Source organism: Ixodes scapularis, unplaced genomic scaffold (genome assembly GCF_016920785.2).
Source record: "Ixodes scapularis isolate PalLabHiFi unplaced genomic scaffold, ASM1692078v2 PGA_scaffold4__175_contigs__length_147842914, whole genome shotgun sequence".
Classification (NCBI taxonomy): Eukaryota; Metazoa; Arthropoda; class Arachnida; order Ixodida; family Ixodidae; genus Ixodes; species Ixodes scapularis.
In genome coordinates this window covers 19,698,924-19,711,129 of record NW_024609879.1, presented here as the reverse complement: position 1 = coordinate 19,711,129, position 12,206 = coordinate 19,698,924, and the positions used below count along the sequence as shown (strand labels likewise).

General features: G+C 44.0%; 1 protein-coding gene across 1 annotated transcript; it reads left to right on the top strand.

Annotated features, from left to right (window-relative positions):
* The first annotated feature begins 3,740 nt into the window (after positions 1 to 3,740).
* Positions 3,741 to 4,682, top strand: LOC8032346 (sulfotransferase ssu-1-like). Its single transcript, XM_002409644.5, has one exon. The coding sequence runs from the start codon at positions 3,741 to 3,743 to the stop codon at positions 4,680 to 4,682; it is 942 nt and encodes a 313-aa protein (XP_002409688.4).
* The last annotated feature ends 7,524 nt before the right edge of the window (positions 4,683 to 12,206 follow it).

Below are 12,206 nucleotides of genomic sequence, written 5' to 3'. Positions count from 1 at the left end.
AGAAGCTCCTCTCACAAGCGTGATGCGCCCGTTTTAAATCCATCCGCAGTCGAAAGAACAGTTCACTGCAAACGCCCCTAGTTAAGATAGTGATGCCAACTTGTCTCCGACCCCCATTTTTTAAAAAAAGCGACCTTTGTATATATCAGAGAGGGAACCGAGCCCTTGAAGGTGGCCTTTGTATACATCGGAGGGGGAACCTAACCCCCCCCCCCAAAGTCGTATTTGTTTCCATCGGATAGGGAAAACTCTAATCTCCCTCTCGTGGCTTCCACAACGCTAAGTAAAAGTCGAAAGATAAAGCAAATATTTATACACAAACTCAACTCTCCTACGTCACGCCGCGGTGGTGGCGCGCCGGACGCACTTCCGGTCTGGGGCGGTGGGCAGAAGTCGTCGTGCCAGACATGCATTCCTGTGTTCCCTTGGAAGAAACGAGACAAAACACCTGCCTTCTCGTCAAAATGCTGCGATGGAGGCTGTACCAAGAAAGTCTGGAAATGTATGAAGATCAGTTTTCATGTGTTTTTGCCCCCTCCGTTCTTCCGAGAACGTAGATAGTAGTCGTGAAAAGGGCTAACCAGACGCTGTCGAACTTCGATTGCGTGTGCGGGCAACACTTTGTGGTCGCCAGATGTATTTGCTTTGTTCCAACATAAACGAGAGAAAACCGCCAAGTTGTCCGAACCACCCACGGGTTCAGTGCGTCTTCGAATTCACACGGCCGCCTGATCGTTCGAACTTTCGTCTGCTCTTTCAAACGTCTGCTTTTTGTCGTCTGCTCGTTCAAACAAAAGCGGCCCGTAGACCAAACTTTGACCCGGTGATTGCAATAAGAAGTAATTACAGGCCTCAAAAGACTTAAGTAGGCTCGGTGTAAACAGTAGATACAATATGCTGATCATTGGTACCAATGGCCATCACCGACTTGTTACGCTTGGTCTGTTCCCGATTCCGATTTTCAGTTTCGACGTCGATCATCGCCGCTACCTTTTACACTTTTGCAACACGAGCGACGTCGCTACCGAAAATGGCTGGAAGAATCTCATTATGGTTTTGGCGTCCCTTCTGCGGCGTTCATGCGAATGAATCGCCGCACGTCAAATTATTTACGGAATGTTTAGCGGCGTAACGAGCCTTGATAATTTCGCTTAGGCGATTAAAGTGGTAGGACATTGCGATGAGGACACAGAATCGACAATTCCAACGCGAAAAAGAGTATGCAGACTCACACAGACGCCGACAACGTGACATTCGAGTGGTTTGTTGACGCGGGACGGCGGTGCTTCGCGTACCCCATTACGCATGCGTTCGAACTGTCGTCTGCTCTTTCAAACTTGGATACTTTTTGTCGTCAGCTCGTTCGAAAGACAGCGGCCCGTAAACCAAACGTTGACCCGGTAATTGCGATAAGAACTAAGTGCAGGCCTCAAAACACTTTCGAAGGTTGGTTGGGGTAAGTAGGCTAAGTGTAAACAGATACAAGATGTTGATCATTATTGTTACCAGTGGCCATCACCGACTTGTAATGCCCAATTCTACTTGCGGTTTTCAGTATCGACGTCCACCATCTCAGCTACGGTTCACGCTTTTGCAGTCCGAGCAACGTCGCGTCTAAAAAGAGCGATCAGAATCTCATCGTGGGAGTCAGGCTTTAGCGCCCATTCTGCGGCGTCCACGTGAAATGAATCGCCGCACGTCACATTATTCACGCAGTGTTTTGCCTCGTTAGTTTTGCTGAAGCCGCTCAAGTAGTCAGAGATTGTTAAGAGGACGTAGAATCAACAGTTTCAACGCGAAAACGAGCATGGGGACTCCCACCGACGCCGACAACAATGCAATTCAATGGTTTGTTTAGGGGCGACGGCGGGCTTCTTGCCCACCATCCACAGCGCATGCGCGGCGCCGGTGGCGTCCGCTAGGGGCGCTCCGGTTTGTTTGTAAACATGAGTTAACTCATATCTGTTACGTCACGGCGCGGTGGTGGCGCGTCGGTCGCACTTCCGGTCTGGAGGTGTGGGCAGAAGTCCCCATGCCAGACGTGTATTCCTGCGTTGTTTTGAAAGGAACGAGACAAAAACTTGCCTTCTCGTCAAAGCGCCGCGACTGGGGCCGTACCAAAAGTGTCGAGAAAGGATTGAAGGTCAGTTTTCACATGCTCGGTTCGTCCGAGAATATGAATATGTGCCGTGAAAAGGGAAAAGCAGACGCCGTCGGACAACGATTGCTTGGGTGGGAAGCACTTTGGGTTGAATTCACGAATACTTGTGGTCATCAGATTTATTTGTTTTGTTCCATCATGAACGCCAGAAAACTGTCAAGTTGTGCGGACCACCTGCGGACTACGTTCAGTGCGTCTTCAAGTTCCATCGGCCACCTGATCGTTCGAATTGTCGTCTGCTCTTTCAAACGGTTCTGCTTGTCGTCTGCTCTCTTAGACGACGCCGGCCCGTAGACCAAATCTTGGCCAGATACTTGCGATAAGAAGTAAGTGCACGCCTCAAAAGACTTAAATTGGAAGGTTGGTAAGCAGGCTCGATGTAAACAGCAGATACGAGGAGATGTTGATCATTGTTACCAGTGACCATCACCGACTTGCTAGGCCTGATTCGCATGGTCCGATTCTGCTTGCGATTTTCAGTATCGTCATCGACCATCTCAGCTACGGTTCACGCTTTTGCAGCCCGAGCGACGTTGCGACTGAAAATTGCGAGAGAAATATCATCTTGCGAATCAGGCTTTAGCGTACATTCTGCGGCGTCCGCGCGGAATGAATCGCCGCATGTCACATTATTGACGTGAAGTTTTGCAGTGTAACGAGCCTTGTTAATATCGCTGAGGCCGCTCAAGTAGTCAGACATTGCCCAAGAAAACGTAGAATCAACAATTCGAACGCGAAAAAGGGCAGGGGGACTCACACAGACGCCGATAACATCACATTTCAATGGTTTGTTTATGGGCGACGGCGAGCGTCTTGCCCACACCCCCATCGCGCATGCGCGGCGCTGGTGGCGTCCGCTAGGGGCGCTCCGGTTTGTTTGTAAACATGAGTTGGTGTATAGGAAGGCAAAACCCTCTGCCGCGTTGGCCACGACGTCACGGAAACGATGGGACGCTATTGGATGCGGAGGTGGCGAAGGGGTATATAAATCCCTTTGAGGGGCATTTGTCGCTACCTTCTTGACCTGTAACTTACTATAGTGTAAATAATACGTTCCACTAATTTAGAAGTCGAGCTTAGGAGTAAAATGGGCTTGTAATTTTCTACTTTGTTTTTGGGACTGCTTTTATAAACAGGCACTATATGAGCCATTCTCCAATCGCAATGCAAACAACATTCTGTGAGTTTAAACAAAAACTAAAGGTGCTTCTGGAAAAATGAAGCTTATTGTATTGTGCATACGAAGTCGTCATCCTGAAGCTATCGTAACTATGGACAATATTTTAAAAAAAATATGTTCCTTGGCACACCCTCGGTGAATGCGGACGCTATTCGTCAGAATAGACAATAGCATATTCAGGTGCTGAGCCTGGCACCCACGGCAATAGTGTAAATTGGCAATACGCCACCACATTACAGCATGTCATGCAGTTCATCGGTCCAGAATTAAAATTATTAACACCCTTGCAGAATGCCCTTGGTAACAATACGAAAAGTTGAGGTCACTTCCGTTTTCATCTTTTTTTTTTTCGCAGGTTGTACACCAGTGCACCACAGCTACCAGCTCCAATTCACCAACATGTCCCCTCAAGTCTACAGATACGTGGAAGGATTATACAATAGCGTCTATTTCATCGATGAAAACTTGCGTTCGGCACTAAAATACAGACCCCAGCCGAATGACCTCTTCATTGTCAGCTATCCCAAATGTGGGACCACCTGGCTGCAGTACTTGGTCTACAACATCTTCACTGAAGGTGTTCCTCCTAAGGACATGGAAGAGTTCCTTGCGAGGTCGGTCTTTCTCGAATACACCGGAGCCCAGTCCGTTGAAAAGATGTGCCGTCCGGGTTCCATCAAGACGCATTTCCCATTCAGCAGACATCAGTATTCTAAACTAGCCAAGTACTTATACATTGCAAGAAATCCGTACGATTGTTGCGTGTCGTTTTACTACCACACAAAATCGTTTCCCGCGTACTTCTTCGAGAACGGAGCCTTCAGCGAGTTCCTTGACATGTTCCTCCAAGGAAAAGTTGACAATGGAGACTATTTCAACAACCTGCTCTCCTGGTACGATCATCGACATGATCCTAACGTCCTCTTCTTGACCTACGAATGTCTCAAGAGAGACACCGAGAGCTGGGTCATAAAGATAGCGGACTTCATAGGAAAAGAGTACGGCGCAAGGTTCCGAAAAGATGCTGATGCCGTTAAGAAAATAATACAAATGTCCAGCATGGAAACTATGAGGAAGGTTTTCAGCAGGTCTCATGATATACTGGACGAAGCCGGTTTGTCCGTTTATAAAAACTCTAAAAATCCTTCGCAGCCCCTGGAAGAATCGGTGTTAAATGCGATGAAAAAGCCAATGTCGGGTGATTATATACGCAAGGGCATCGTCGGAGACTGGAAGAATCACTTTTCAAAAGAGCAGGTTGTCAGGATGAAAAGCTGGATAGCTCTTAGAACAGCTGGCAGCGACGTCATGAAACTCTGGAGGGATGAGGATCTTCCATGACTGCAAGGCACGACAGGTTTATTTACCTTTAATGTATTCTGATAATTTGCTTAGCCATAAATTTATTTCAATACTATCAGAAATGAAAGAACAAACTCAATCATCTTAAAATTTGTACAGAAACGAGTGACTCGCTTCATCATATGGTACAACTGTTTTACCAGTGTTTCTACTTTAACATATGAACTTACTCAATCTTTTTGCACCATTCAAAGAAAATCTCCCGACTACGCTTCCTTCACAAAATATAGAACTAAAGCAAAGATCATCCCGAGAAAGAGTAATCCTTTCGCTTGAATAACTCTTGTGCCATCAAGGAAATTTTCAATAAAACCGATCCTCTTAATGAATCTTCCTTCCACCATGCCATTACATAATGGAATCATTTGCTATCCTTTATTCTCTCCATCAAAGATGCGAGTATTTGTATTTACTCACAAACCCGTGTTTGCTGAGCCTTATTTTAGTTATGCTAATAATATGTATAAGTTCTACTGCTGTTTCATTCTTGTCTGTACATTAATGATACTATTGCATTTGTCTGTTTTTTTGTTTTTTTTTTTGTATTGCTTTCTTACGTAATTCCCTATTCGAGCCTTTAATGGGAAAATAACTGAATAAAAGTAGAACAAAAACTTCATTCTAATAAAATTTAAAAAACTATTTTTTGAAATTGTCGTTTTTGGTTTCTGGATGAAGATTACAATATTATAAATACGAGGGCTGTCAATGTTCGTAAATTCTTTCACTGTGTTCAGCGGAGTTCAATACGTGAACTCCGCTTGAAAGTGCGGGATATAAGAGGATGTGTTTAGCATAACGTGACCCTCATTACCGTTCCTTCTGTGCCGGCACCTTGCGCAAAAAACGTACCATTAGGAAAACATTTCAAGCTATCTTTTTTTTTTAATTTATAATCAGTCAATGGCACCCCTCTTCTCTTAATACGTGTTTATTTATTTAGCGATACTGCCGCGGTTAAATAAAAGCCATAGCAGAAGTGCATAAAATGTTAAAATACAAATACGTACATGAACGCAGAAAAAGGATTCGGCCCAAGAAAATATGTCCTTACATGCAGTCGTAAAATGTCCAGTTAAAAAAAAAGCTTACTATATCATTGTCAAGTGAATTGCCACCTTTATTGTCTGAGTGAAAACAAAATATTTGAAAACACCGTTGGAATCCGCATTGCTTGATTGATCTGGTGTGATTGAACATGAACGATCAAGAGGATAAAAAGTTTATATATATTTAATCTTTTATATTAAATATGGCACAGAAAAGGGGTTACAAATTTTTTTTTACCCATTTATCACTGCCCAAGCTTCTAATGTCTGGCCGTTGGCTTGTTTAAGCAAGTCCCACGCAGACATGCGGTTTCGGAACTCATTAGGATGAATTTAAAAACTTCTTTAATGCCCTTCAGTCTGATCAGTTCATTTTCCGATTGGATAAACCAAATGGTACAAGTGCACTCCAGCATGGGTCAAATTAGTGTCTTAAGTGTTATATTTTGGTTTCGGTGTCTGCAATTGTAAAGTGCAAAATTGAAAAAAAAAAGATTTTATTTCGCTTTTGCAATAATTAGAGTATCAATTTAGTTATATCCGGTTAAATTACTTTTATATACCTAGCTCAAATGCGGGTGTAAAGTCAGGCTTCCAGTCTGAGTCGAAGAGTTCTGTCTCGGGTCAAGAGCCCTCTGCCAGAGCTCAAGTTTTCTTGCTCGGTGTATTTCCTTACCTATAGGCCATGCATTTTGTCGGCCCCCCCAGCAGCACGGCAATTTAAGATGACATCCTAAAGCAGTGAGAGGCTAATCTTCGATTTCCTTGTTTGGACATGGGTGTAAAGAAAGCTGTAAACGACTTCCGATCCGCGGGCACAATACTTCGCGAATTTTGCGAAGTGTGGATTTCGGGAATATACACGGGCACCAAATTTTCCGGTTGGGAGTGGTATGTTATATATTTCTTACCATGAAACAATGTATTCGCATGACCAATTTTTTCCGTATTTTGCAAATCATTAAATTCGAGAAAATTAAGTCGTTTACACTATTCATCTTTATCAAGCGGAGCCTGAGCAGAGGCGCAATATTGCTCAGCATGAACTATTGGAAGCGTTACAAATAGATGCAAGGGCTTTTTTTTAATTTTATCAGATATGACCAAATACACCTCACTGACTTCCGGGGAGCACTCAAACTTGCATGTAAAATTGGGAGCACCCAGCGAGTGACTGCTTTGGGATACGGGGCGTTCTGTACGACATGCAAGTCATGTAGAACGCCGTTAAGATGAGGCGGTGCAGATCTGCACCTCCTCACTGCAACGGCGTCTGCGACCTAGAAGATATTTGGGGGCGCCACACTTCTGTCATCTTCTCTAGTGTGCTGATCAAAGTGATGGCTAATATCGAGCATTACTTTGGCCACCCTCGGGCTGCAGATAAGACGAACCGTAACATGTACAAGATTCACAACCTAAAGCTGTTTTCTGAGGTGAGGATATACCCCTTTCTTTTGAAACGTCAGTCATCTGCAGCCAACTCCTTTAATTTCCAGGCAGTGCATGCGAAGGGTGCACCACTGCAAATATTGCTGAGGCTTCATCGACAGTACTGCGCAACGAATTTGCCGACCATTGTTGGGGCAGCAGGAGTACAAGATCCGATCCATAAAATAAAACCCTGTTTTCCGGGCCGCGTAGATAAAATACGCATCGCAAAATGTTGAAACTTTGTGTGAATGCGACGCCTGCGGTGGTGATAAAATGTCAAATATTTAGAACGGGACGTTACCAGGATCGAAAGATAAGACAAACGAAATACCTCTACCTAATGTTTCTCAAACAAAGAAATTGTATTGTGGGCGTTTGTGACATTTATATTAGTGAAAAGGAAAAGGCAGAAAGCTAACAACCCGTACTAGTGCCACTAAATAAGCTACGCTTCAGAGCAACGGCACTTGCCCATATTGTGGCTTAAAATCGTGGTTGCCAGTAATCTGAAGCTTTACCTGAAATTACAGGAGGGTGATTTCAGATAAGATCGACCAAAGGGTGGCTGGTCAACACTCTTAAATCAACTGAAATTTTTATATGCTACTGTCTAGTGTCTGGTATGAACAAATCCAAACTTAGTTTTCACCAGAAAAAAAATTTGGAGACAAGAAAAATTCTAAGGCATGAAAAGGTGGACAGTTGCATTAACGTGCGCTGATGGAGGGGGCACGCTTTAAAGTGGATAACTAGAACGGTAAAATTAGAAGAATTTTAATACTTTCTAGAAACAAACTTAGAGTACAGTTTGCTTGTAATATGTAGTAATTATATTTATTTATATTATATCTCGTTTTCTAAAATTTGCCAAACATGCCTGCTCAAACGACAAATGGCAACATTTGGAGGCCTGTATCTCATGAAATAATTTATTCATTATCATATGATTTTCAGATAGTGTTTAATTTATATATGGCTAATATGTAAAAAATATATAAAGTATCTGAGTGATATGACAGTCGAGATATATTTAGGCAAACGTAATGAAAAAATCAAGGAACAAAAACTTCCGACGCGAATAAAAAAAAAACACCTTCGATTTTTTTTTTAATTTGGGTACCCTATCATACTTTATTTCAGCACTCATTTGCATTAAAAACATGTTGCATTATTTGTTTGAGAAAGAAGACACAACTCCCCAAAATAGGGTCCTTTTTCAAAGCTACACTTAGCAGTGCCCAATACGAGAAGTGACTCCGAGTTCCAGTTTCATAAAACTAACACACATCTTTTATATATTTTTTTTCAGATGAGGCCATTGATAACTATAGCAATCGTTCACACAGTAAAAGTGAGAAGAAACCACTGCGTACAAAAAGCTATCATATTACGGACTAGTGATCCGAGAAAAAGATCCTGCAGCCATCGGCCATTGGGAACTTTGTCTACATTATTTTCCTACGACACTATATGCGCCTCTCTCTACCCCTCTATCTCCGTCTCTTTCAGTGATATATATATATATATATATATATATATATATATATATATATATATATATATCACTGACCTATATCTAGAATAAAAACATATTGCGTGTTAGTGTTTTGTGGCTAGCAACAGTCGTCTCCTCGCGAAGATCACGATTACGGCGCAATAGGTGATGGAAGTAGCAGACGACACTCGTCACTTGTTCTGGCAAAACGGCCGATACAACCTTTTTTGGGCATTTACCCGCTCACTTCAACCAGCGAATATGGCCGATGATGCATGTTTAATGAGCTGTCGCGTCTGTCGCCATCCCACTCGCAGACGTCACGGGCAATAATATCAGCCACAAAGAGGCACACCGACGGACAGCAGAACCCCCCAATACTCGAGTCCCTCCTAAATACAATAGAGCGTAAACACTGTCGCCATGTTAATCTAGGAAAGTTTAACATGGCGATAGTATTTACGCTCTAGGTAAGGAAACACATGGCGTGTGGTATGAGCCGGATCCTTACACGAAGTGCAAGGTGAGCCTTGAGAACGTGTCTGCTGCCCTAGCCTCCTGAGACCCTGCGTCCACCAGTGTGGACATTGGGTTTTCAATTGTTGAAAAAAAAAATGGTGCCGCACACAGGAAAGAACTCCTGTCCACCGTCATGGACATAGTCTGTGCTGCCATCTGGAGGAGTATTGAGCAAACACCACTGAAAACAACTCGTTGCTCGCTATTCCCAATGGCGACCTGGAGCACTCGCACGTTCTACGGGTGACGCCAAGATATGTAATCAGTTTACATGATTTACACAAACGGAGGCTGTGTTAATTTATATTTCTAGTGTTTTTGAAAGTTCACAAATGGTTAATAATGCTTAATATTGACAACAGTATTAGCATGGGTTGCGGTAGTCGCTTGTCAAACTGTGTGTCCACGTGGGTGGACACTGGAGCCCAAAAGTTGTGACACGAATTTCACGATGACCATGTTTTGCTCACTATCAATGTCAAACATTCGTGAAGTGAAAACAATTGGTTTGATTGATTGTGTTGAATTTTTCTGGACTAACAACAAGTCAGGTGAATGCCATTTTAGACAGTGTGTGCGGTGCCACACGTTCCGCGCAAGAGAGTCAAGCCGCTGCCAAGCTTGCTAGTCAGTGCGGGGCAGGCACCTCACATGGCAAAGAAAGGCGATATCAAGAATGCTGCAAACAACAAGTACCCTGGCCGCTCAAAAAAAAAAAAAAAATTCTCACCGTTGCACGTCCTCTGATATCTTCCTCTGCATTGAAACTGACTGGCACTGCTTCTTTGAATTTCATACCAAGAAATGATCATAATTTTGTTTGCCGGAATCACTCCAGATTTGTTATTCTTACGCCCGAAACCTAACTTGCAAAAATTAACTCGTAAAATGTTGAATAAAAAAGTGTTAATTTTGCTGATTTGAAGTGTGAAGTCACACTGTCCATGTGGGTGGACATTCATTTTTACTGAACGTACAAACTAACACTGCAAAATAAAGTCAAAAATGCTCGAACTTACCCCTAACCAAGCCACTGAGGGTATTTATTATTAAATACCTATGCCGGATTTTTCTTGGGTCCCACGAGGCTAGAGTTCTTCACGAAAGACGAGCTACAATGTTCGCGCCAAGGTCCCCACCAGAAGGACGTGATCTCTGTCATGCTCGACGGGGAGAAAACATTAGTGACAAAGCGCTTCCTGACATGCTAAATCCGAGAGGCCTTTCGTGTATACAAAGATAAGCATCCTGATTCCGGCGTTGGGCTAACGAAATTCTATTCCTTGTGCCCTAGATGGGTCAAATGTATTCCACACCAGGAAGGGGGCGTTTGTGTGCATTGCGCCAATTATTACCTATGTATTGCCGCTGCAGAGAAACTTACAGGCTCAACATTCAACACTGGTGAAATGATTTCAGCATTTCTGTGCGACCCACTAACAAGTCTGTGTCTTTAAGGAGACTGTGTTAACTGCCCAAAAGTTCAGTCTCTTACACTCGAGGAACTTCCTCCCCGAGGATAAAAAGATTTTGCTTACAAAATAAGAATCCGGCGACCTTGTGAAAAAAAAAAAAAAATTTGGATCCAGAGACTTTCCTAAAAGTCATTCAAGTAACGGTTGAAAGTTGGATATTTCACAACCATATCCGACAAACGAGAGATGAAGCGATCTACGATGAAAAGCAGTGCATGCAACGCGGGAGCATTCTCTCTCATTTTGACTTTGCTGAAAACCGGACCATCGTGCTTCCTGAAAAAATTCAAGCATACCACTGAAAAAAAAAGTTACGATATTTACATGTGTAGTGACGACAAGAAAGTCTACAAGCAGCTTTGCTATCATCAGTGAGGACCTGTGTGACGACGCCGCTCGCACGTGCCTGGCTCTAGAAAAAGTGAAAGAGAGGGTTGAAGACAACGTTGCGGTATACTCGCACGATACGTACGTTAGTGACAGGGCCGCCAGTCATTTTAAGAATCGCTACCAGCTTCACCAGTTTGCACAGAACGATTTCCCTCAAGCCCAGCGGTTATTTTGTGCATCTGGACATGCGAAAATGCATGCGACGGAGTTGGCGGACTCGTGAAGCACGAGACGACGCTGAACAACCTCAGAGAACATTCAATAAACGCAATTCTGACGGCCAGGAGAATGGTGAGCGTTCTATCCGAGAAACTGGGTGCATCTTGTGTATCTGGACAAAAATCAGGTTGTTCGGTATCGTCAACAAAAAAACTTCAGCCTTTCCACTCTAGTGAAGAAGGAAGAGCAGCGGAGCTGATAGCTTCTGTTCTCGGCGGTGGCTTTACAGGCGAGCGATCTGCTCATCTTTCGCAAGGGAATCTGAAGCGCTCGACGCAGTGTAACTTCAGGCGATAGCGGCCTCGCGGCGATTGCGAAACCATTCGCGCTGCAGCGCACATCGCCCCTCGTTCCGTTCCCGATTTTCTTCCTCCGAAGAAATGTTGCCGCCATCTACGAGCGACGGCAGCAAGCAGACAGCCGGCAAACACAACACTCTGGACAGCTACCGCCATCTATGAGCGACGGCGGCAACCAGAGTTTAGAGTCGGCCACGGCTGTCGACATTTGTTTGGTACCGGACACGATCCTGGAGAAACTAGCCTTAAAAGCTCCGCTGTAAAAAAAAAAAAAATAGTCTTGCACTTTAAAAAAAGCCCGTGCGTCTGCTCTCCCGCACAACACTTGGAGAGCCAATCACCGCAACTTACGGAGGCAGCTCAGCGAATGACGATGCGGAAACATATGTTTAGACCAAAAAACGCAGTCTGAGTTGTGAGATTAAGCAATGCAAGGCGTGACGTTTTGCATTGCTTAATGTCACAACTCAGACTGCGTTTATTGGTCTAAACACATGTTTCGGCATCGTCATTCGCTGAGCTGCCTCCGTTAGTTGCGGTGATTGGCTCTCCGAGTGTTGTGCGGGAAAGCAGACGCACGGGCTTTTTTTAGAGTGTGGCACGCATGGCGCCTGTGGAAGTCA

Excerpts from the sequence above, each read along its gene's own strand:
- LOC8032346 (XM_002409644.5), top strand. The coding sequence starts at position 3,741 with ATGTCCCCTCAAGTCTACAGATACGTGGAAGGATTATACAATAGCGTC.